Source organism: Oncorhynchus gorbuscha, linkage group LG08, assembly GCF_021184085.1.
Source record: "Oncorhynchus gorbuscha isolate QuinsamMale2020 ecotype Even-year linkage group LG08, OgorEven_v1.0, whole genome shotgun sequence".
Taxonomy (NCBI): Eukaryota; Metazoa; Chordata; class Actinopteri; order Salmoniformes; family Salmonidae; genus Oncorhynchus; species Oncorhynchus gorbuscha.
Window position 1 is genome coordinate 70,212,705 of NC_060180.1, and position 25,493 is coordinate 70,238,197.

Here is a 25,493-nt window from a genome sequence, read left to right on the forward strand (position 1 = left end):
ATTGGGTACTTTTTCCATCAGTGATAATGATATATATATATATCTCTCATAGAAAGTAATAATGGCTAGTATCCTATAGTAAAAACTGTGAGCAGGACAAATTCGCGCCAATCGTCATGAACCCCCACAGAAGAACAAAGTAGAATAAAAATATACTGATAACGAAGCCATTTTATCTGTGGTAGATTCGGAAATGAAAATATTTCTTTAAAAAAAATATATATTTTTAAAGAGTATAATTTGCACTTAGTTCGATGAACCTGGGGTGGACCGGAAGTGGTTGCAAATTCAAATTCGGTTGTAAAGATTAAGCTTTTTTTTTTTGTCTCCTCAGACGTGGTGGCTAACAGCGACAGAGAGCCATTTATAGAGCTTCACGTGGTGAAACGAAGGATTTTTCCAAGGTAATGCATGAATGCCGTATATATATATTTTTTTTAAAACTCAACTAACGTTAGCAAATCAAGGAGCTAAATAAAAGGTTACATAAAAAACAACAACATAGTAATCAAGAAGCTAATGTATCTAGCAAACAAAGCTAACGCTAGCTAGCATTATTGATTATCCAACCTGGCTACAGCTAGCTTTACTACCATGTACTTGTGTGTAATCTACAATTCTGGCGGCACTGTTGAGGTTAAAACACGCTATACGAGCTGGCTAGCCTGCTAACGTCGGTCACAAATGTTTCTCCTTGCAGCTGTAGTGTTGCTAGTTAACGTTAGCTACTCGCTAACATCAGTAGCGTTAACGTTGGAGACAAACCGGGCTTGTGCATAATATACGCATTTTCTCATCATACTGCTTTGTTGCTTGTGTAATACGTGTGTTGTGGTGGTAGAATAACACAAATGTGGATATTTATGCCATGCAAAAGCATTTGATGTCCTAAAAACGTTCAATGTCATGATTAACAATCAACATGGTGTAACGTTAGCTACCGTGCTAATGTTCAGAGTGCGAATTACATTGTGCAATTCGTGGTCTTATGGGCCTAGAAGACGTCAATTACTTTATTATTATTAATTTTTTAAATTTTGCATAAACAACAAGTCGTCTTAATGTTTGTCAACTGCGTGTTCGTATACTCTAAATAACCCCAGCATCAAATCCGTTTCATTGCAAGTATATTCGCGCCATTTCATATGAATAGAAAGACATCTGTTTACGGAACACGAAGTGTCCCTAATGACATTCTCGGCGATTGCCATTGATTATGCTCATATAAGTCTACAGCAATGGATGTGTTTTGCTTAAATTGTTTTACTTGTTTTGTTACTTTTAAATTCGGGCGACCTGAAATGAGGCTGAAACTGTCCCGGAAAAACAGGATGGTCACCATAACACACACACAGACTAGATTATAATGTGTAGTATTACCATGAACGTCAAAATATGCCTACTGGTGACGAAGTGGTAAAACGTTTAGTTTTTTTTTTGCTGGTAACCATTTCTAAACTTTAGCCCCGGGACTGCCGATCACGAATATTATTCCGCAGAGAAACACGAAGATTGAACTTCACTCAGAGCAGCGGTCGATCTCCAACGCATTCATAGTCGATTGCCAAACATTCCTGTAAAAAAAAACGATAAAGCCTTGTTCCTATTTACTTATTTGATTAATCTCTGGCTGTTTTTGGTAGGTGCACCCGATTCAGCGAACTGTTGCCATTATGAAACATTTTATGTGTCTGAAAGTACAAACTCTGCCTTCCCGGTGGGCCCTAGGAATACTAATGCATTTTATTTTGTAAAGTGGTTTCTTGCATCTTAACATTTTCAGTCACCTCCTTGTCTGAAGGATTAATGTCAAGCCCTGCATGTTTTCTTCTTTTAAGTTCAGTCTCATGTAATGTAGGCCTCATTGAACATCACACATTGGCTGCTACTGTAGGCTAAATGATGTTCTATGTTAAAATGTTATGGGATGCATTTTTCTCCATTGTTTTTGATGGTAGGCCTACATTATGATCAAATAGGCTACTGTGGCTACTTGGCCACTGTTAGTTGTAACTTAACGCAGGTACAACCTCAGTTGTTCACAGTAAAACGTGCAGAATTTTCAATGTTCAGGTTTGCTCTCAGCAGACCTGAAATTTGCCCAGTGCCTGAAAAAACAAGGTAACATTGATGGGTAAACTGAATACTGGTCGTGGAAAAAAGTAACGCTCCCTATTTTTCTGAAAAAGATGGGTAAATGGAGTTTACCCTCCACTAGTCCTACACCACTGTCGGTGTAGCCTGCCCTCAGACTAGACAATTTTACACAAACAGGTAGTCTACATTCAATATAATAGGCATACAACAGGTGAATAAAAAACACGTTTACACCCTAGTTGATAAGTTGTCCATAATTCATTCATTGAATGCTACCTTTCCTTACATTAATGAGTTGTCATTATTAAGCATTTAACAATTGAACTTAAACCCTGTACAAAATTCTGGATCTTGGAGATCTCGGGAAAGTGCACTATACCTATGAAACATTTCAACATGGGTGCACAAATCCAAAATAATGAAGGCCCGTGTGATTGCAAAATTGAATGGTTCTAACGGAAAGAGTCAACTACTATAGGCCTACTGTCATTAACATATAATTGTTGAATTGATTGGATGCGTGTTGGAGTCTAGTTGTCTAAATATCTACTTCTGAACATTATCTGTGGCGCACCTGAATAACAAAGCAATGAGTTCTCTAAAACAGCTGACTGACAAAAGCAAAGGATGATGAATCAACAGATTAATCTAATGCATTGGAATAAACCTTTTTTTAAATCAAGGACGCATGGCAAACAAATGGCAAATTAGGAAGTACAAAGGAAAATCTGCATTTTTAAAAAGGAGCTTAGCACCAAGTGGACAGTGCCGCTTTCTAGCCAGCGATAGAATTCTACAGTACCATTCATGGACAGACTTTGTGCAGCCACATGGATATAAATGTTTTAAACCACGTTTTTCTCCATATTTACAACTAAAATATTTACCACTGCATTTTAAACAAATAGAATGGTTCAAATTAGCATTATTTAGAGCCCCCTCAAGTTAGACTTTTGTTGCATTCAGGGGAGCTGAGCCTACCCTAAACGTTACACCTTACATGTTCTGTTTAGAGGCGAATTAGCTCTGGCAGCCAAAACAACCAAATACTCCCATCTAAACGCGAATCGATTCTCAATTGCTGTACGGTTCTAGAAACAAAGCCCTCTACTTTCATACCACAAAATAACAAGCAAATGCTAAATATACAGTTACTGTACACTGTTAACACAGTTGCAGCCAATGGCATCGTGCTTCCATTTAAACACAGGTGTTCGGAGAAGCAGATAGCCAATTAGCACATGTCTGCCTGTTTTCCGCAAACAAGCTCTGTAACATGGAAATATGACCGTGTGGGAACCCTAACCCTATAAAAAAAGTGTAGTTATTTAACCTAACTATGGTTATGTCAGCCTTTACCACAAACCGTATCGGTCGACCAGCTTAATGATACCCGATTTCAAATCACTGACCTTATTGCTGTCCTAATAGAATTGCATGGAATCAGAAGAAAAAAATCTTTGGGTAGATTTGTCTTTCATTTCAGGGCAATTTACATGTTTTTTTATAAGTAACCATGTCAATCTCTTTTACAGTGGGTTGCACCTGAAGATCACAGGTCCATCGGAGAATGGCACTGAACCAGGATGAAATAATAGAAGGAATGGAGATTAAAATGGAGGTGGAAGAAGTGGCAACCAATACTGAAGTGCAGGTAGATGTTGCTGGCAGTGAAGAGTCGGATAAAGCCTTGTCCAATAGTAATCTCGCAACACCTAAAAGGGGGCGGGGTAGGCCACCCAAATACGGATCAGTCTCCAAGTCAGATAAATCCTTGTCTAATGGTAACCCCTCAACACCTAAGAGGGGAAGGGGTAGGCCACCCACATACGGATCAGTCTCCAAGTCAGATAAATCCTTGTCTAATGGTAACCCCTCAACACCTAAGAGGGGAAGGGGTAGGCCACCCACATACGGATCAGTCTCCAAGTCGGATAAATCCTTGTCTAATGGTAACCCCTCAACACCTAACAGGGGAAGGGGTAGGCCACCCACATATGGATCAGTCTCCAAGTCAGATAAATCCTTGTCTAATGGTAACCCCTCAACACCTAAGAGAGGTAGACCTAAAGGATCAGTGCTTATGAAAACCAAGATGCTGAAGGTGATCGGCCTCGCGGCGGCTTGCCTACCCCGAAAACCAGATGACCCCTCCCCAAAGAAGCATGGCCCGCCCAGTAAAGTTGAATCGACAAGGAAGAGCCTAACACCCAAGGGGGAAGAGGATAGAAAACTGGAAAGCCAAGCAAGGCGGCCCCCCGGAAGTCCGAGTATCTATCCACGCATTGATTCTCCAGTCACTGAGCCCAGGGGAAGAGGTCGCCCACGCAAGACTAAGGTTGCCACCAAGTCCCCCATCTATGATGGTCCCCCACGGAAAAGGGGCCGTCCCCCTGGTGCAGCAAACAAAGTTAAGAGGGGGGCAGAGCAGGATAAGGACAACAGTGAACCTCCAGTCAAACGCTCCTTCCACGCCAAAGAAAAAAGCGAGGAAGCAGGATTTCCACTAGTGGAAGAAAGTGATCAGGAAGGTGAAACCGGGAGGGTGGATCAAGAAAGTGAAGACCCCAAGAATCCAGTTACCCCCAGTGACCCCATAACACCTAACAGAGGTAGGCCGAAAGGATCGGTCTCCAAGTTACTGGGTAGCCCCATAACACCCAATAGAGGTAGGCCGAAAGGATCGGTCTCCAAGTTACTGGGTAGCCCCATAACACCCAATAGAGGTAGGCCGAAAGGATCGGTCTCCAAGTTACTGGGTAGCCCCATAACACCCAATAGAGGTAGGCCGAAAGGATCGGTCTCCAAGTTACTGGGTAGCCCCATAACACCCAATAGAGGTAGGCCGAAAGGATCGGTCTCCAAGTTACTGGGTAGCCCCGTAACACCCAATAGAGGTAGGCCGAAAGGATCGGTCTCCAAGTTACTGGGTAGCCCCATAACACCCAATAGAGGTAGGCCGAAAGGATCGGTCTCCAAGTTACTGGGTAGCCCCATAACACCCAATAGAGGTAGGCCGAAAGGATCGGTCTCCAAGTTACTGGGTAGCCCCATAACACCTAACAGGGGTAGGCCAAAAGGATCGGTCTCCAAGTTACTGGGTAGCCCCATAACACCTAAGAGAGGTAGACCTAAAGGATCAGTGTTTACACAACCCAAGATACTGAAGGCGACGGGCGAGCCGACGCGAGGCCAACCTCGAGAAGTGGTTGACCTCTCCCTTGATAAGCATGGCCGGCCCAGTATAGTTCAATTGAAAAGGGGAAGGGGAAGGCCAAAGAAGATACTAACACCCGATGAGGAAGAAGAGCTAAAGAAACTGGAAAGCCAACCAAGAAGACCACGCGGAAGGCCACGTATCTATCCCTGCGATGATCCTCCAGTCACTGAGCCCAGGGGAAGAGGTCGCCCACGGAAAAGGGGCCGTCCCCCTGGTGCAGCAAACAAAGTTAAGAGGGGGGCAGAGCAGAATAACAACAACAGTGAACCTCCAGTCAAACGCTCCTTCCACGCCAAAGAAAAAAGCGAGGAAGCAGGATTTCCACCAGTGGAAGAAAGTGATCAGGAAGATGAAACCGGGAGGGTGGATCAAGAAAGTGAAGACCCCAAGAATCCAGTTACCACCAGTGACCCCATAACACCTAACAGGGGTAGGCCGAAAGGATCGGTCTCCAAGTTACTGGGTAGCCCCATAACACCCAATAGAGGTAGGCCGAAAGGATCGGTCTCCAAGTTACTGGGTAGCCCCATAACACCCAATAGAGGTAGGCCGAAAGGATCAGTCTCCAAGTTACTGGGTAGCCCCATAACACCCAATAGAGGTAGGCCGAAAGGATCAGTCTCCAAGTTACTGGGTAGCCCCATAACACCTAACAGAGGTAGGCCAAAAGGATCGGTCTCCAAGTTACTGGGTAGCCCCATAACACCCAATAGAGGTAGGCCGAAAGGATCAGTCTCCAAGTTACTGGGTAGCCCCATAACGGTCTCCAAGTTACTGGGTAGCCCCATAACACCCAATAGAGGTAGGCCGAAAGGATCTGTCTCCAAGTTACTGGGTAGCCCCATAACACCCAATAGAGGTAGGCCGAAAGGATCGGTCTCCAAGTTACTGGGTAGCCCCATAACACCCAATAGAGGTAGGCCGAAAGGATCGGTCTCCAAGTTACTGGGTAGCCCCATAACACCTAACAGAGGTAGGCCGAAAGGATCAGTATTTACACAACCCAAGATACTGAAGGTGATCGGCCTCGCGGCGGCTTGCCTACCCCAAAAACCAGATGACCCCTCCCCAAAGAAGCGTGGCCGGCCCAGTAAAGTTGAATCGACAAGGAAGAGCCTAACACCCAAGGGGGAAGAGGATAGAAAACTGGAAAGCCAAGCAAGGCGGCCCCCTGGAAGTCCGCGTATCTATCCATGCATTGATTCTCCAGTCACTGAGCCCAGGGGAAGAGGTCGCCCACGGAAAAGTGGCCATCCCCCTGGTGCAGCAAACAAAGTTAAGAGGGGGGAAGAGCAGGATAAGGACAACAGTGAAACTCCAGTCAAATGCAACTTTCACTCCAAAGACAAAACAGAGGAAGCAGGATTTTCACCAGTAGAAGAAAGTGATCAGGAAGATGAAACTGGGAGGGTGGATGAAGAAAGTGAAACGGGGAAGAACATAGAGAAGTCACCACAAAGCCAGTTACCCCCAGTGACTGTAATAGCTTTATCGGTGCCATAAGCAGGATAATGTTTGGCAACAGCTCAGCCAGTGACGGTACACCTTTATCTAGTTTGTAAAAATGTGTGTGCCAGTACAGCCTGATTTTTGATAGAAAACTACATGATCAGATGAGGGTGGCCTGTTAGGGTGATCACTGTCATGAACACACACAGAAAAAAAGAAAAAAACGCAGCTTGTATAGTGTTGCTCCCATGTTTCACGAGCTGAAATAAAAGATCCCAGACATTTTAAATACGCACAAAAAGCGACTCAAAATTGTGCAAAATGTGTGTTTACATTCCTGATAGTGAGCATTTCTCCTTTGCTAAGATAAATCCATCCACCAGACAGGTGTGCCATATCAAGAAGCTGATTAAACAGCATGATCATTACACGGCACAACCTTGTGCTGGGGACATAAACGGCCACTAAAATGTGCGGTTGTCGTCACAAGTTGAGTGTGCAATGTTGACTGCAGCAATGTTCACCAGAGCTATTGCCCTAATTTCATTTTATCGATGGAAATTTGAACGCACAGAGATAGTGTGACAACATCCTGAGGCCCATTGTTGTGCCATGTATCTGCTGCCATCACCTCATGTTTCGGCATGAAAATGCACAGCCCCAAGTCACAAAGAAATGTACACAATTCCTGGAAGCTGTAAATGTACCAGTTATTCCATGGCCGGCATATTCACCAGACATGTCACCCATTGAGCACGTTCGGGATCCTCTGGATCAACAGCATGTTCCAGGTCCCGCCAATATCCAGCAACTTCACACAGCCATTTAAGAGGAGTGGGACAACATTCCACGGGCCACAATCAACAGCCTGATCAACTCTATACGAAGGAGATGTCACGCTGCATGAGGCAAATACAGACTGGTTATGAGCCACACCCCCTGCTTGTTTTAAAGGTATCTGTGACCAAAAGATGCATATCTATTCCTAGTCATGTGAAATCAATAGATAAAAAAGGTCTAATTCATTTATTTCAATTGACTAATTTCCTTATATGAACTGCACTTCATGTTGAATTTTTATTTTTGTTCAGTGTAGATATTGCATTCACCTTTATGGGGTTAAAATGGTTGTTATTTGGACTGTGCAACTTTCAATTCAACATCCCTAAAAATGTATCCATTAAGACGTACAGATACTCACTTCTGTGAGGGTTTTGTTCACTAATATTATCCTTGTAGTTTTCTTAACATTACTCAGATCTTTAGGATTTAGACTTCTGTACTTTGTTGGCTGTCAGTCCTGATAACTACTTTTTGATTGTACCTGGGCCCGGTTTCCCAAAAGCATCTTAAGGCTAAGTTCGTAGTTAGAGCCATAGGATCCTATGGTTCTCATGAACTTAGCCTTAAAATGCTTTTGGAAAACTGAGCCCAGAGGAGTAACATTTCAAACGGGGACAGCTTGTGTGAGATTTTTCTAGGTTAGTCTCAATTGAGTCTTCACATTTTAGTCAACATTTTCTATAATCATGTTATCGTCTGTCGGTGACATTTTAATGTCTGAGGGTAGTATGAATGAGTTGTTTTCATTTACATTTAAGTCATTTAGCAGACTATTTTTCAGTGACTAAATTGTGTAAGTTTACTGCAGTAAAATGTCAGACTTATTACATTTGATGGTTTTTAAAATCTCAATAAAAAGCTAAAAAAAAGTCAATTATTATGTTCTTATTCAGTACATGGCTTTTGAGTGTATCGAACATGTTTGAGAATCAGATTGTGGTCAGTTGGCTAATATCAGCTCATCCAGCCGCCCCATGGAGCTTTATATGAGTAAAATACTTTGCTCAAGGGCACACCGGCAGGAGACGGTACCTGGGATTTGACACCAGCAGCCCTCTAGGTGACAGTGTCTACTCATGAGCATCAGAACAGACTACACAGGTGCCACCAAACCAACAACTGTCTAGCTACATTATTTCACAAATCAGTCATCAAGTTCAGCCAGCTAGCTATTATAGCCTCCTACAGCACTGTTCTAAAATAAAGACTCTTGGGATACTATTCTACAGACCCCTGACTGCCTCTCCATCATGATCCATGTCGGGTCCAGACCTCGCTGCAATGTAGCAAGCTGTCCACCTGCCATTCCGTAATAGTAGCATAAACTAGCTAACTTACATTTCAGGAGTTTCTTCTCAGTTGTCAAGTAAGGTTGGCGTAACGTTAAAATAGCTCATTTAGCTGTGAGATGGAGCTAGATTGCTGCAACTACCCCAAGGAGACCACAAACAAACCCTGGGTCAAGTTAAATCATCTAGCTAACCAATGACCTTTTACAGATAAAGTATATTTTAAAACCTTTTGAAAATGTACAAGATATCCCTGAAAACTTCACAATAACTATATATATATTTTTTTTTTGGGGGTCAATAGCATTACTCAATGTTATATAGACATCACTACTTGCGAAGAAAGGATTGACAGCTAGCTAAGGTTCATTTAATATTTAACTATGACTTAACTAGTTACTGTAACGTTAACTGGTCAACAACACTTCGCTACTGCTAACTAGCTACTTATTTTTGTTGTTTACCTGTGGTTGGACGGATGTTGACAATGAAAACATTCCCAAATGTCCCTCTCTTAGACAGGCCAACAATGTGTTTAGAGGATCCTTTCCGATATGCCCTTTGATTCTCGTTCCTTCTATCCGGTCCAGCCGTCCACTCACTTCGCGCAATGAAAGCGGCTAATTATAAAGGTCAACCGGATATGTTACATTAACAACCGGGTTAAATGCTTAGCCGTAAGAATGAATGCAATGATTCCGTGAGATAAAACATATTTTGAAACTATATAGCTAGCCTGAATCAATGGATCATTTATATTGTTATTTAGGCCGATGTATGCCAAAACAAAAAAAAAAGAAGGCAAGATTGCATATCTATGACACACCAATCCAAATTATATAGTTGCCGAAATACAAATAAATAAAGCTTATCACAACATTTAAGGAAAATATAAATCTCCCTAAATATGAAAAGTACTGGGGAGGACGCAGCGCAGCTTCTCTCCAACAGCACCATGGGGAGGCGTGCTGGGCATCGACATAATACATATTTTGGGCCTGTGTCTTTCGCAAAGTGGGCGCTGCTTAATCAAGGGGCGACATCAGCGCTCTGCTTAATAACTCATATGCAACTGGGTGAGAAGTGTTCATTGTTTTTGGGGGGCAGAATTATGTGAGTGATTCTTGGAGATGCGTCTTGGTCAGTTTATGTCGGGAAAACGACGTTCTCGTTAATCTACCGCTCTAGGCTGCCACTCACTTAGGTATAATGACACCACTGCGCACACACCGGTGGTTACTATGACAACTAGTATAGCCATGTCAGTAAATGACTGCTGTCTGAACACACAAATCCAATTTGGTCACTTTTAACTTGCTGTTTGGACAGTCAGTATTCCAAAACAGATTTGAAGAAATAAAAAACTGATTTGAGTGTGCAGTGTGAACAAGGCTTTATTGCAACTTGCAGGTGCATCTCTGGTTATAATTGTATAATCATCAATTGGCTACTTAGATACATTCTTTGTAATTTAATTAAATACTACAAATACAATATTTTGCACTATAGTGTTGTTTTCTATCATTCATTTCTCATAAATTACACAATGTGTTCACAGGAAGAAAAAAACCTACAATCTCTACATAAGATTAGGAAAATGAACCATTCCTACAAACCCTAAAGGATTTCTTTCTGGAAGTGAATGATTTGGGCTCATTGCAAATGATAATAGACAGCAGATATTGTACAATAATGTTCAGCCTTTGATCCACACAGAAACCTTCCTCATCCCTCTGTATTAATGAATGTTGTATGTTCTTCTGGGATTTCTTTGATAAATATTCTGAAATATTTAGCTATATTGGGAATAAAATATTAATATATAATCCATTAGTGTTAGTTGGAAGGTTATTCATCAACATCAATGTCAAGTAGGAGTACGCTTAAGTATATACTATAATATGGTTAATAAATACTGTATAAAATCTAGTTCTGTTCATGGACCTCAACACCACATCAATAGATCTATTGTGTCTTGATCCCCCTCAGGCAGTGTCATGTAAAACTTGTGACATTTTGTTTGGAGGCCAATGTACACTACTTTTATGGGTATACATTTGACAAACATTCATGTATTGCCTATTTTTAAGAAACAGAATCCATAATGTAATTCTAGGTGACAAAGTTGTGATATATCTTGCGCCGCTGCACCCTGTTTTAAATTAGAGCAAATGGTCAAGCAAGTTAGTGGTTCACTATGTCATGTGGTAAGAAAATATTAAGCTATAAGAGCCCAGCTCTTGGACTTCAATGGAGAATTCCCATTGAAAGTGATTTTTAGTCCAATAGGAATCCGGGAAACCGATCCATGAAGTTACAATATTGTATGGCATTAGTGGGGTGTCAAAATAATATTACACATTTTTCAAGTGGTAAGTAAACCTTGTATTGTGCCCGTAAATCCAGACCATGTTTAAATAAAAAATTAATTGTGAATTATGTATTACAAATCACCTTTCTGTACAATTACAGCTGGTGTCCAGTGCCAAACAGTGCCATTTAGAGAATTTAAATGAAAAGTACAATTTCTATACAAAAGTAGAGGCAATTCTCCCTCGAGTTTGGCTTGCTTGAATAACAACACTCGATCCTCAGCTTATCTTTCTGAAAAGAGAAACGTTGGACAACACATTAGTATAATGACCTGATTTGTTTTGATCAATGTGACAAACTGATAACATATATAGTACACGTCCCTGAATCTAAAGGTGCACATATTCTGCACAAGATTAGAATACATATGACATAGATAGAACACTGATAGAACACTGATAGAACACTGAACAATTGAAAATATAAGCACCTCTACAGTAAAGACATACACCAGAGATATTTTCTATATATTTATACATGGCTCTGATTCACAGGGAACAGATGACATACAGTATAGAACACACAGTACACTCACTTCCTCTTTCGTTGCAGGTAAATATGAACCAGCCAATGAGAAATCAAAGGCCAGACTGTAGCAAACACCACGGTGGTAGGAGACAGGTGCAAAGGCCACCACGAAGGACTCTGGAAAACCAAAAAAAGACAACTCAACCATGCTGACATTAAAGAGTAAATCTCTTGTTAAAGAGACTTCTCTTGTTTAGCATTGCACATTTTTAAACGACTCCTCTTTCGTGTATATGTTTTAATTATTTAATAGTTAGACAGAAGATTGAAAACCTTACATAGACTTGTTTCTACTGTATTATTGACTGTATGTTTGTTTTACTCCATGTGTAACTCTGTGTTGTTGTATGTGTCAAACTGCTTTGCTTTATCTTGGCCAGGTCGCAATTGTAAATGAGAACTTGTTCTCAACTTGCCTACCTGGTTAAATAAAGGTGAAATATATATATATTTTTTAAACTTATTCCTTATGCTTTATTTTTTGAAAATGTGTTATTCAATGCTTTTCTATGGGCTTTAGTAATAAAGGCCAAATTAAATATTTGTTCAAATATTGTTGTTTATATGTATTTGTTTTATACCTAAAGGGGTCGTCAAATTCAAAATCAAATAGCTAAATGACCCATGGTATGACAATCTTAAAACATATGTCAGCTTAGACTTCTAAGAATTAATACACTGAACAAAAAATATAAATGCAACATTTAAAGTGATGGGATAAAAGACCCCAGAAATGTTCCATACGCACAAACAGCTTATTTCACTCAAATTTTATACACCATTTTGTTTACATCCCTGTCAGTGAGCATTTCTCCTTTGCCAAGATAATCTATCCACCTGACAGGTGTGGCATATCAAGAAGCTGATTAAACAGATTGATCATTACACAGATGCACCTTGTGCTGGGGGACAATAAAATACCACTCTAAAATGTGCAGTTTTGACACACAACACAATGCCACAGATGTCTCAAACTTTTAGGGAGCATGAAATTGGCATGCTGACTGCAGAAATGTGCAACAGAGCTGTTGTCAGAGAATTTAATGTTAATTTCTCTACCATAAACCGCCTCCAATGTTGTTTTAGAGAATTTGGCAGTAAGTACAACCGGCCTCGCACCAGACCACGTGTATGACTGATGCCATTTTTGTGAACAGAGTGCCCCATGGTGGCGGTGGGGCTATGGCATGGGCAGGCATAAACTATGGACAAATAAAACAATTTCATTCTATCGATGGCAATTTCAATCCATAGAAATACCGTGACGAGATCCAGAGGCCCATTGTGAGGCCCATTTTTTAAAAGGTATCTGTGACTAACAGACACATATATCTTTTTTTTTTTTTTTATATAGATTTTTTTGATTGAATATTAAAACATACAATCTACCTGCAGTGAAGCCGTTCAACATTTACATCACATTCAGTCATATAGCAGACTCCCATCCAGAGAGACCCACAGGGGCAACCAGGTTCAAGCAACCTGCCCAAGGGCAAGTCAACAGATCTCCCACCATGTCAAATCGGGGACCCGATCCAGGGACCTATTGGCCAACTGGTAGGCCACCAACCAACAGTCATGTGAAAGCCATAGAGTAGGACCTAATGAATTTATTTTAATTGACCCAATTTCCTTGCATGATCTGTAACTCAGTAAAATCTTTGAAATTGTTGTATGTTGCGTGTATATTTTTGTTCCGTATCGTTAGACAGAAGCACATACCTTTCTGGCCAGGGATAAGGAGTCATCTTGTCTAGCCTGAGAAAGTGATCTAGTCTGAAAATGAACACACACAAAATGTACACTATGGTGGTCTCACTTATGATTCAGATATAATTTTAGACTGTATTGTGACACAGTTTTATAAAAATAAAAAGTACTGTTTTATCTCTATGGTTTTTAGACCGGGGTCTCACCTGTAATGTGGTCAGGGCCTCCAGAGTGTTAAGCCTCTGAAGCACGTTAGCCATGTCCTCCTGCAGCCTGGTCAGCGCCATGGCGATGTGCTCGTTAAGGTTACCATTGGCAACAGCGTCAGTCCTGATCTGCATAACCCAGCCCTCTGCAGCATTTCCACTGGTAAAAATCTGTGACCCGCAACCTAGCCCCGATGACCTGGAACCTATACCACAAACAATGGACAGTGAGCCAGCATCACTCTATGGACGTCATGGCCTGTAGTTACAAAACGTCAAATGCGTCTCGGAGTAGAAGTGCTGATCTCGGATCAGTTTGGCCTTTTAAAACATAAAACATGGACCGGGTGGATCTGATCATCGACAACACTTCAACTCTGAGACGCTTTATGAATAAAAGGCCCAGAAGCACAGGAAAAAAGGTTTCAAGTCAATCAAGGGATCAAATGCTATTGATTTATACTTTTTTTTCATTATTTATTTTAAACAGTAAGACCATACAGACCCCACCTATTCCACTCATTGACCAGCAACTGTCACGTCGTTCTGTATGAAGCCCCTCCCTGTGAGGGGAGTCTTCCTGGAGACTCAGGTCCTCATCCAGGGTCTCTCCCTGAAGACTCCTCCTCCTAGCTTGACTTGCCCTTGTCCCGGAGGAGTGTACCCTGGGTATTCCCGATTCCTGTGAAGACAACCAATCATAATCATGCAGAGATGGCCAATGGGAGCGCTCCTTTTGCATTGTCATTACCCAAAACGCAAACCAATCCAATAAATAGAAGGGCGGGATCGAGTTCTGATTTACTGGAGCAAACACACCACATTTCTTAAGAGAGAACTTCTCACCTCTTCCATGGCTAAATGTTCCATTGAATCACAGAATTCCTCATTGTCCGAGTCGTTGACTCGAAGACGCTCTGTGTGGAGGGGACGAAGCACACTACATCATTGTCAGGTTATTGACACGTCAAGCATTGATCTGCATATATTAAGTGTACAGATCTAGTCCTTGATGACCACAGACCTGCATATTTCCTTTTTTTACTAGGGACTGATTCTACCTGGTGTGTTCTCTACAGCCAATCAGTAACACGAAGAAATGAAAACCAGCAGGACTGCTGGAACTTGAGGGCCTGAGCTGTTTACCCCTGCATAGATCCATGCTTAATGAAAGCACTTCCCTTGGGAAGATGTTTTGGGTTGTGGGTGCTGTCGACAGGGGGTAGACCCCTGGAACACGGTTGGAGAGCCTACAGAGTGAAATGTGTTCTTTTAAGCCCAGTCATAGCGCAATCGCGTGTGAAAACAGAGGCCATTATTGAAAAAAGAGAATCCCAGCTTTATCGTCCTGCTATATTTATCGCTCAATTCTTAAAATGAAGCATATTTAATCTGCTTTACAACCGGTGTAGCCTACCTGGCATTCATAGGCGGCGTGTGAGTTTCAAGCTTGATCTAGCAACCTTTCGATTACTGGCCCAATGCTCTAACCACTAGGCCAGCTGCTTACCTGTCTAAAATAAATAATGGATTTATTGTAAAGGTGTAGGCTATATTAAATGGATTTATTAGACTTTTTAAAATGTAGATGTTCCAAAGGTCTGCATCAGTGGCTTGTAGGCAATGTGTGGAAGCCAGGAGATGCTAAATGTGTTTATGTTAATTAACTGACAATTACTGTGAGACCAGCAGTTAATTGCATGACAATTACTGGCTGACAAAATGTCATGACCGCCACAGCCCTAGTTTCGTCTCTCTTACAGGTGCTCTCAAATACAGTACCTACAGTTGGGTCCTACTAACTAACCCACCTACTGGAGGTGGTGCTTACCACTGAGGTGTCTGTTCAGATGCCTGTAGCGGTTCTCCGGTAGGGGATCTTTGGAGTAGGCCAGTTCCTCTTCCTCCACCTCACTGTTGAGGGAGCTCTGTGTCCCATTGGTCATGGAGGAGACGCTGGGCTCCACACTGCCGTTGGACGAGCTGACCTCTGACCTCCACTTGCGGTCCTTCACCCTGAGCAGATTCATGTCAGGGCCTGGGGACTTCCTCTCTGACGGACAGTATGACAATTAGTGTCATGTTGATAAGCATATTATAGTTATAAACCTGACATGGCACAACATTGACATAACAATGGTCCTCCCGGTCCTTTGTTTCATAGTGATATAGAGAGGATATGGTTTAAATTGTGACAAACTGATGTAACCATCTCCGAAATAAAAGTCCTGAAGTCTCTTTTATGGTAACATACAGAACCATGTCAAATGCAGTCCTCATCTTCCAGTTGAACTGCTTTATAGCTACCCATAGTTATAGCACTGTCGTAAGCATAACCATGTTTGGCTTGTTAATACGTTATGCTACATAGTATTCATAACTAAGTTGTTGTGTAGAGAAACAGCTCAAAATATGATATGTACAATTTGCGGTACCTCTCTCCTCCTCCGCTTCATCATCTGCATCTTCCTCCTCATCACTGTCCACTTTCTCCTCCTCCTTCTCCTCTTCCTCCTCCTCATCACTGTCCACTTTCTCCTCTTCCTCCTCCTCATCACTGTCCACTTTCTCCTCCTCCTTCTCCTCTTCCTCCTCATCACTGTCCACTTTCTCCTCCTCCTTCTCCTCTTCCTCCTCCTCATCACTGTCCACTTTCTCCTCCTCCTCCTCCTTATCAGTGCTTTTGCATTCCTCCTTGTCAGTCATAGTCATGCCATTTATTTTGCTTTCTGGGACTTTGGTTTGAATATCCTTCCAGATTTCCAGACTCCCAAAGCCTGAGCAGTGCAATAAAATGTACAAGACACCTTATTATAACCTCTTTATAATTATAATGAGCTACTCTAGATAACACAGACTGCATCTACACTAGATAACGACTGTATCTACTCTAGATAATACCGACTGTATCTACTCTAGATAACACCGACTGCATCTACACTAGATAACGACTGTATCTACTCTAGATAATACCGACTGTATCTACTCTAGATAACACCGACTGTATCTACTCTAGGTAACACCGACTGTATCTACTCTAGATAACAGCGACTGTGTCTACTCTAGATAACACCGACTGTATCTACTCTAGATAACAGCGACTGTGTCTACTCTAGGTAACACCGACTGTATCTACTCTAGATAACACCGACTGTGTCTACTCTAGATAACACCGACTGTATCTACTCTAGATACCACCGACTGTATCTACTCTAGATAACACCGACTGTATCTACTCTAGATAACACCGACTGTATCTACTCTAGATAACACTGACTGTATCTACTCTAGATAACACCGACTGTATCTATTCTAGGTAACACCGACTGTATCTACTCTAGATAACACCGACTGTATCTACTCTAGATAACACCGACTGTATCTACTCTAGATAACACCGACTGTATCTACTCTAGATAACAGCGACTGTATCTACTCTAGATAACAGCGACTGTGTCTACTCTAGATAACACCGACTGTGTCTACTCTAGATAACACCGACTGTATCTACTCTAGATAACAGCGACTGTGTCTACTCTAGATAACACCGACTGTATCTACTCTAGATAACAGCGACTGTATCTACTCTAGATAACACCGACTGTATCTACTCTAGATAACACCGACTGTATCTACTCTAGATAACACCGACTGTATCTACTCTAGGTAACACCGACTGTATCTACTCCAGATAACACCGACTGTATCTACTCTAGATAACACCGACTGTGTCTACTCTAGATAACACCGACTGTATCTACTCTAGATAACACCGACTGTGTCTACTCTAGATAACATCGACTGTATCTACTCTAGATAACACCGACTGTATCTACTCTAGATAACACCGACTGTATCTACTCTAGATAACACCGACTGTATCTACTCTAGATAACACCGACTGTATCTACTCTAGATAACACCGACTGTATCTACTCTAGATAACACCGACTGTATCTACTCTAGATAACAGCGACTGTGTCTACTCTAGATAACACTGACTGTGTCTACTCTAGATAACACCGACTGTATCTACTCTAGATAACAGCGACTGTGTCTACTCTAGATAACACCGACTGTATCTACTCTAGATAACAGCGACTGTATCTACTCTAGATAACAGCGACTGTATCTACTCTAGATAACACTGACTATATCTACTCTAGATAACACCGACTGTATCTACTCTAGGTAACACCGACTGTATCTACTCTAGATAACACCGACTGTATCTACTCTAGATAACACCGACTGTGTCTACTCTAGATAACACCGACTGTATCTACTCTAGATAACACCGACTGTATCTACTCTAGGTAACACCGACTGTATCTACTCTAGATAACACCGACTGTATCTACTCTAGATAACACCGACTGTGTCTACTCTAGATAACACCGACTGTATCTACTCTAGATAACACCGACTGTATCTACTCTAGATAACACCGACTGTATCTATTAATAATAATAATAATAATAATATATGCCATTTAGCAGACGCTTTTATCCAAAGCGACTTACAGTCATGTGTGCATACATTCTACGTATGGGTGGTCCCGGGGATCGAACCCACTACCCTGGCGTTACAAGCGCCATGCTCTACCAACTCTAGGTAACACCGACTGTATCTACTCTAGATAACACCGACTGTATCTACTCTAGGTAACACCGACTGTATCTACTCTAGATAACACCGACTGTATCTACTCTAGATAACACCGACTGTATCTACTCTAGATAACAGCGACTGTGTCTACTCTAGATAACAGCGACTGTGTCTACTCTAGATAACACCGACTGTATCTACTCTAGATAACAGCGACTGTGTCTACTCTAGATAACACCGACTGTATCTACTCTAGATAACACTGACTGTATCTACTCTAGATAACAGCGACTGTGTCTACTCTAGATAACACCGACTGTATCTACTCTAGATAACACCGACTGTATCTACTCTAGATAACACCGACTGTATCTACTCTAGGTAACACCGACTGTATCTACTCTAGATAACACCGACTGTATCTACTCTAGGTAACACCGACTGTGTCTACTCTAGATAACACCGACTGTGTCTACTCTAGATAACACCGACTGTGTCTACTCTAGATAACACCGACTGTGTCTACTCTAGGTAACACCGACTGTGTCTACTCTAGATAACACCGACTGTATCTACTCTAGATAACACCGACTGTGTCTACTCTAGATAACACAGACTGTATCTACTCTAGATAACACCGACTGTATCTACTCTAGATAACACCGACTGTATCTACTCTAGATAACACCGACTGTATCTACTCTAGATAACACCGACTGTATCTACTCTAGATAACACAGACTGTATCTACTCTAGATAACACCGACTGTATCTACTCTAGATAACTATCTACTCTAGATAACACCGACTGTATCTACTCTAGATAACACCGACTGTATCTACTCTAGATAACACCGACTGTATCTACTCTAGATAACACCGACTGTGTCTACTCTAGATAACACCGACTGTGTCTACTCTAGATAACACCGACTGTGTCTACTCTAGATAACACCGACTGTGTCTACTCTAGGTAACACCGACTGTATCTACTCTAGGTAACACCGACTGTATCTACTCTAGATAACACCGACTGCATCTACTCTAGATAACACCGACTGTATCTACTCTAGATAACACCGACTGTATCTACTCTAGATAACACCGACTGCATCTACTCTAGATAACACCGACTGTATCTACTCTAGATAACACCGACTGCATCTACTCTAGATAACACCGACTGTATCTACTCTAGATAACACCGACTGCATCTACTCTAGATAACACCGCCTGTATCTACTCTAGATAACACCGACTGTATCTACTCTAGATAACACCGACTGTATCTACTCTAGATAACACCGACTGCATCTACATTGCCACAACATGTAGCATTCTATGCATCACTCCCACCGTTCACAAAGCTCAGCACAAGTAACACAACTACACAGCTAACACCAACAGGCTGCTATTTATTAGCAACAGACTTTTCTACTATTGAGACAATACCAGACACTTTCAAAGATAAAACAACCAATCAACCATGCCACACAACACAACAAAATGAGGTTCTCTACTCATCCAGCCTTCAACATATTTGCACTTATTTCCTTAAAGGGATAGTTCACCAAAATGTCAAATTGAAGTCAACTTATGGATACCTTTAGGTTTGCTGTTTAGCGCAGGCTAACAGGAGTCCTGCTTGCACCATGCAATCAATTATGCTAATGCTAAACTATAGCTACTGTAAGTAGACAAACTCATATCATATATCACTGATTCTTGGGTCCATAGACTACTTTCTAGTTATCCATAATATGAGGTAAATGGGTCATTTGGATCAACTATCCCTTCAATTGTTGCCATAGACAACAGTCCACCCATCATCTCTCTTCCTTCATCAGAACTGATTGCTGATTACAAGGTGAGGATGACTGACATGAGTTCACTGTGGACCCTTGGGGAATGGAGTTTAGGACCAACGCTACCACACAAACACTTGCCTTCCATCTTTGGTTTGTGGATACACCCCTTTTGTATCTGCATTTCCACTGAGCAAAAAGACAAAAAGGCGACTATGAAATATTAGTCCAAAGGCCTTCTCTGCTAATAGCAAGGAAAGGTTAACATAAGCAAGAGATCAATCTTCCTCAGAGCTAAACCCACCTTGAGGTGGAACAATCTCCTTCTGTGTGAATTTATTGACTCTTTAGTGACTATTTATAGACTATGAGAGTAGTTAATTCAAAATCGATAAACACATAAATCATTGAACAATTGTACGCCTAGATGTGTTGGGGTTATCGTATTGTTGTGTTCAGTCAAACTGAGGTGTGTAGTTCTGCAGTGTTCAAAACAGCATCCATTTTGACCAGGCACCTGCAGCTGCTGCGAAAGGCCTGCTGTAGGCCCTCTTGTCCTCATCCTTCTCTTCCTCCACTCCTCCCTCCACTTCTTCGAAGAAATACCCCCCGAGAGCCTCCAGCAGGTCAGACACCTCCTCTGTGACTGGAAGAGTCTCCAGAATCTTCCAGAAATGTGATTGTTAATATATTGGTGTTTCAATATAGAGTAAATGTGGTTTCATCAATTTAACGAAACAGAAATGTATCTGCCTGGAGGGTAAAACAATAGTACAAGCATGCAGTTGCTTCCTCTTCTTTTATTTATTCAAGATGCCGTAGTAAAAATGCTTACCAGCTGAATGTCATTGACGTACGCTTGCATGGCTTCCTCCTTTGACATGTTCCCCAGTGAATTCCATGCGTCCCTGGCAACAAACAAACCTTTGTGTCTCATACGAACTCAGGTGAGAAAAGAAATGCTGCATAACCTCAATAATGTCGAGACAAGACTAACAACATACTTTTTTGTTCAGAGTAGGGATTTCATTATGAATCCATATGGACCCCCATGCAAGATATGCATTTACATAGGGCCTTGAGATAACCAGGAAGAAACTGTGAACACAGTATCAGATTGTAAACACAGTATCAGATATTTGAAATAAAATCTCTCAGAATTTGGTCTGATCATACAGCAAATTAGCAGGTTTGAATAGTTGAAATGCATTTTTTGTGGCTCATAAATCTGTTATTGTGCAGCAATAAGATGGTAGTATGGTATATTACACACACTGCAGTGGGTAGTTTGATTGAATGACTCATATTCCATGCACTATAGAATAAATATGGTTATTCTGCTTTGTGGCTTAAGCATATCCATAATATCCCAGTCCAAATGATTCAGTGATATTCCTTAATCGCGAAACCTTTAACCTCGAGGTAAAAACACATCCAATTTTTCGACTTCTCATTGGTCTTAGCCTCGCTGGACCATTCTTCTGCAACATTTCAAGGGTTTCAGAAGTGCTCTTGCTCTATGCTGGCATATCTCGTACATGTCTCAGTACTGAAGGCATGCAGTATTTTTATTTTTATAACATCATCATCTTTCATCTGATTTGATATTTGATATTGCTAGAACAACACCCTTCACCAGGGTCGTGTTCAGTCGGCACAAAATGGAAGAAAGAGATCCAAAACGGAGTGAAAGCGGGAGGTTCTATACTATCTTAACGTGTCCAATAAGAAACACACATTTTCAGGTTTTCTGTCGCGAAACATTTTGCTACAGTGTGCGCTAATGAACACGACCCAGTCCTTAAACAGAATTTACCACTTGGCTTTGCCTGCAGTGTCCCAGTATCCTGTGGGTCTTGGAATATTACATGGCCCCAGCGCAGCCTGCTTGTAGTAACTATAAAACATGAGCATCATGCCATCCGCCGGCTGATATGGACCTATAGGAGAGCAAATAAGGATAGGAGAGGGGAACAAAGAAGATAATTCAGGAAGTTTGATGATTTACATGATACTTTTAATTATTGTTACATTTGCAGCCGAGAGTCAATGCAGCAATTACCATGAGCTCACTGCAACCGACAATACAAATGTGTGTCCTCAGAAGGTATAAATAGACTTCTATTTTAAATTCAACGCTTTAATGGTTGAATCTGCTCATCTTCAGCTCTAAAGACACAATCTGTAATTTCAACAGTTTATCGGCTACTCTGCCTACTAAAGAGCTATGCAAGGACTGACTGTCACATGAGATTGGCATGAAATTGGCTGTTTGTTTACAAACACTCAATCATATGACAACACAAACATAAACAATGTAGGAGTAGCCTAATATAACTGTATTGAACAGTAAAACAATTAAACTGATAAGGCAGTTATATAATTTTAGAACAGCAGAACTTCTTACAGTGTGCCTTTTAAGAGCCAACCAAAACAGCCGATATCTAAGACAAAGTGAATATAGGCCAATCACCTCTATCAAGCAGGTACCAAATTAACACGGTGGCAACACAGTGAGCTCTAATGGTGCTCATTCAGACATAGGCTACACAAGCTAGGCTTACTGCTAAATAGGCCACTCGGTCGCAGGACATGGCCCACAGTTCAGTGGCCGATTTGATGTATAGGCTAGTGTAGTTATTAGTGGATAATTAGCCTACCATCTTCGGGTAAACTCCGTATCACTCGCACTGCGGCATCAAATCGGGTCTCGAGCTCGTCTTGTTCCATTGCTTTGTCACAACCAGGATGACAGGCGGAGAATCGTCACTTCTTAAAGAGATTTAACATTCGGTCACCTCTGTGACAACAAAGTTGCATGGCAGCAATAATGGAAAATGAAAATGTTCTCAACAGGCTTTCATAATATGTCATTGAAATCAACGGGCCTAATTAATACCCACGGACCTCGTAAAGGGTACCGTATTATGGATACTATAAACCACATGCATAATAGGCTTGTTATCTGATTTTCGCCTGAGGCAATTATTAAGCTATTTAGTTGTTGCATAAACATTGTCAGAATTGTATATCCATATGTTCAAATTAGAGGGAATGTAAAATAAAAAAAATAAAAAAGAACCAAATCGATAGAAGGTTACGTTTAAGAAACTCACCCTATCTATGCATGACTCTGGATGGATTAAACCCACTGCTGTCTACATATAGCCTACTGGCTGCAACCAGGCTGGCTGACTGTTCCGATAGCGATCTCTCAAATTCGGTCCAACCGAACACCACGAAACATATGATTCACAAAGTTGCCATGGGAGTTGTAGTGTCTTTTGACCACGAATTACACAATGAACCAATGGGTTTCCTTTAGGATTCCTACAAGGCCCACAATTCTCTTAATGTGGGATTTAATATGGGAGATAGTGCTGACTGGGACAACATTTTGTCTACCTTTTTAAAAAGCATATATATATATATTAGATACACACGAACGAGGACAAAATGTTAAAATATAGCATATAGATTGCAGCAAAATCGGCGCGCCATCAGTGGCACACTAGCTACCTTATGCCGCTAGACCCGATCGCTATTCATCAGCTCTGGGTTCAACAAGCCACAATCGCACTCAAAATCAATTGATCCACAACTAATCGATGTAGTATCTGAACCAATCACAGTTGACAACGAGTCCAGAGCGCGGTCAAATGTAACAGTGATAAAATCGAGGCCAGAAGTGCCAAATACCAGGCGGGGGAGCCCCTTTCTCACCACACCAAAAGCAGCATCGCTTTGCCTCATTGAAAGGAAAGGGAGGAGAGAAATGCAGAGGGATGTAAGATGGCAGAACTACAAATGTTGCTAGAGGAAGAAATTCCGGCCGGTAAACGAGCGCTTGTGGAAAGCTACCAAAATCTATCGAGGGTTGCAGAATACTGTGAAAACAATTATGTACAGGTAAGGAAAAATACATGGCTGATAAAATGTTGAATTATATGCGGAATTCGTCGGATTTGTAGCCTAATGTTCAAGAACTGAGTGAAACCGGGGACAGGAAATGTTTCCCCCAGACCGCTAGACAGATATCTAAATCACGAAATAGGCTTTTGGCAATGTAAAAAAATAAAAAGGCGACCTAATCATTATATACTTAAAACTGGTTACCATCTCGAGCTCTATTTTCATATAAGAGCACTGTTCGGGTGGTTGACCACTCTTGCGACCATTATTCACCAGCCATTTAATATCAATTTACAAAGCTAATGGAGACTATTCAGAGGGTGTGTCGTTGTTATGACCAAGGCTTGTCACTGACTGCATTCTCTTTTATAGGTAGGCTATCGAATAGGCCAAATGGTTTTATTCGTTTCATCATTATACAACCAGGACTCAGTGGTAGACGTAACATAGTAAACGTAAATCGCAGAGCCCATTGATTAGTAGTTTACGTTTTGTATGATATGCTACGAATTACAATTTGTACAATAGGATATGAATTGCAATTAGACAATAGGTTATGAATTGCAATTTGTACAATATGTTACGAATTGCAATTATACAATATGTTACTAATTTGCGAAAACATAACGACCCTGGGTTTATAAGCGCAGATATCAACTCTGCCAATTGAGCATGCTTTCTTTCTAGGGGTTAAGGTTAGGTTTAGAAGTTAGGTGAAAGCGTTAAGGTTAGGGGAAGGGTTAGGATTAAGGTTAGGATCTAGGTTAAAGCATTAAGTTTAGGGTTAAGGTTAGGTTTAGAAGTTAGGTGAAAGCGTTAAGGTTAGGGGAAGGGTTAGGATTAAGGTTAGGATCTAGGTTAAAGCGTTAAGTTTAGGGTTAAGGTTAGGATCTAGGTTAAAGCGTTAAGGTTAGGGGAAGGGTTAAGGTTAGGGGAAGGGTTATGGTTAGAAGGGTTAAGGTTAGGGTAAGGGTTAGCTAACATGCTAAGTAGTTGCTAAGTAGCTAAAAAGCGCTACGTTTTTACAAAATTGCTAATTTATGAAAATGCAAAAGTTTTCTGTGATGAGATTCAAACACGCAACCTTTGGGTTGCTAGACATTCGCGTTATCACGGTCTGTGGAATAAAGCACATTTCAGACTCAAACGTGACTTGCACATTTGATTTGTGCTCCACGAGTGTCCCTGAGAATGTAATATTACTTTACTCCATAGATTTTTTTTGTTCCTCTCTCCCAGACAAATGGATTACATTTTAATAATCTGGATTATTGTCTGTGTATTGGATTAAGAACATGCTGCCATTGTTTACACACACCTGGCCCTAACCTTTTACTGTCAACTGGTCCAGAAATGTGAAATATAAAAATACAAAATGGTGGCAGGATCAGAAATGCCGTTTTGTTGAGGCTCTGACGATGACTCTCACAGAACGGCTGGTGATGTAAGGAGC

At 41.3% G+C, this 25,493-nt stretch overlaps 4 protein-coding genes across 14 annotated transcripts in view; 2 read left to right on the forward strand and 2 right to left on the reverse strand.

Moving 5' to 3' along the window:
* LOC124042135 (ATP-dependent zinc metalloprotease YME1L1-like) overlaps positions 1 to 9,524 on the reverse strand; it is a 29,136-nt gene extending 19,612 nt beyond the window's left edge. The window contains exon 1 of the mRNA XM_046360502.1: positions 9,363 to 9,524. Coding sequence (XP_046216458.1) covers positions 9,363 to 9,395 — 33 coding nt within the window. The 5' untranslated portion in view covers positions 9,396 to 9,524. The remainder of the gene's footprint in view (positions 1 to 9,362) is intronic.
* Positions 252 to 8,477, forward strand: LOC124042134 (serine/arginine repetitive matrix protein 2-like). Of its 5 annotated transcripts, XM_046360497.1 has the most exons (4): positions 252 to 404; positions 3,633 to 4,709; positions 4,767 to 6,065; positions 6,096 to 8,477. In XM_046360497.1, the coding sequence occupies exons 2-4, from the start codon at positions 3,668 to 3,670 to the stop codon at positions 6,818 to 6,820; spliced, it is 3,066 nt and encodes a 1,021-aa protein (XP_046216453.1). In that variant the 5' UTR covers positions 252 to 404; positions 3,633 to 3,667; the 3' UTR covers positions 6,821 to 8,477. The 5 variants fall into 5 exon arrangements, with proteins under 5 accessions (XP_046216453.1, XP_046216451.1, XP_046216452.1 ...); XM_046360495.1 differs by having other exon boundaries at positions 253 to 404; positions 3,633 to 6,065; XM_046360496.1 differs by having other exon boundaries at positions 253 to 404; positions 3,633 to 6,032; positions 6,120 to 8,477.
* Positions 9,525 to 10,274: 750 nt separating the features above from the next.
* Positions 10,275 to 23,402, reverse strand: LOC124042137 (acyl-CoA-binding domain-containing protein 5-like). 4 transcript variants are annotated; one of them, XM_046360507.1, is made up of 13 exons: positions 23,245 to 23,402; positions 22,789 to 22,900; positions 21,945 to 22,068; positions 20,964 to 21,036; positions 20,646 to 20,793; positions 20,270 to 20,317; positions 15,547 to 15,768; positions 14,562 to 14,632; positions 14,226 to 14,397; positions 13,716 to 13,921; positions 13,522 to 13,575; positions 11,807 to 11,916; positions 10,275 to 11,502 (listed from the first exon to the last, which is right to left on the reverse strand). In XM_046360507.1, exons 2-13 carry the CDS (start codon positions 22,856 to 22,858, stop codon positions 11,490 to 11,492), a joined length of 1,311 nt encoding a protein of 436 aa, XP_046216463.1. In that variant the 5' UTR covers positions 22,859 to 22,900; positions 23,245 to 23,402; the 3' UTR covers positions 10,275 to 11,489. The 4 variants fall into 4 exon arrangements, with proteins under 4 accessions (XP_046216463.1, XP_046216464.1, XP_046216466.1 ...); XM_046360508.1 differs by having other exon boundaries at positions 22,789 to 22,897; positions 23,245 to 23,331; XM_046360510.1 differs by lacking the exon at positions 20,270 to 20,317.
* A 111-nt stretch (positions 23,403 to 23,513) lies between these two features.
* Positions 23,514 to 25,493, forward strand: part of LOC124042136 (abl interactor 1-like) — a 46,806-nt gene continuing 44,826 nt past the window's right edge. For 2 of the 4 annotated variants that reach the window (XM_046360503.1, XM_046360505.1), the window contains exon 1: positions 23,514 to 24,037. In XM_046360503.1, the coding sequence (XP_046216459.1) occupies positions 23,921 to 24,037 (117 nt within the window). In that variant the 5' untranslated portion in view covers positions 23,514 to 23,920. The remainder of the gene's footprint in view (positions 24,038 to 25,493) is intronic. The other 2 variants (XM_046360504.1, XM_046360506.1) reach the window with 1 other exon arrangement.

Coding starts and splice junctions, on each gene's coding strand:
- LOC124042134 (XM_046360495.1), top strand. CDS start 3,668: ATGGCACTGAACCAGGATGAAATAATAGAAGGAATGGAGATTAAAATG. Junction 6,066..6,095: donor ATCAGTCTCCAAGTTACTGG/GTAGCCCCATAA, acceptor CCAAGTTACTGG/GTAGCCCCATAACACCCAAT.
- LOC124042137 (XM_046360507.1), bottom strand. CDS start 22,858: ATGGAACAAGACGAGCTCGAGACCCGATTTGATGCCGCAGTGCGAGTG. Junction 21,037..21,944: donor ACTGCAGGCAAAGCCAAGTG/GTAAATTCTGTT, acceptor GTTTGTTGCCAG/GGACGCATGGAATTCACTGG. Junction 13,922..14,225: donor CTGGTCAATGAGTGGAATAG/GTGGGGTCTGTA, acceptor TTTGTGGTATAG/GTTCCAGGTCATCGGGGCTA.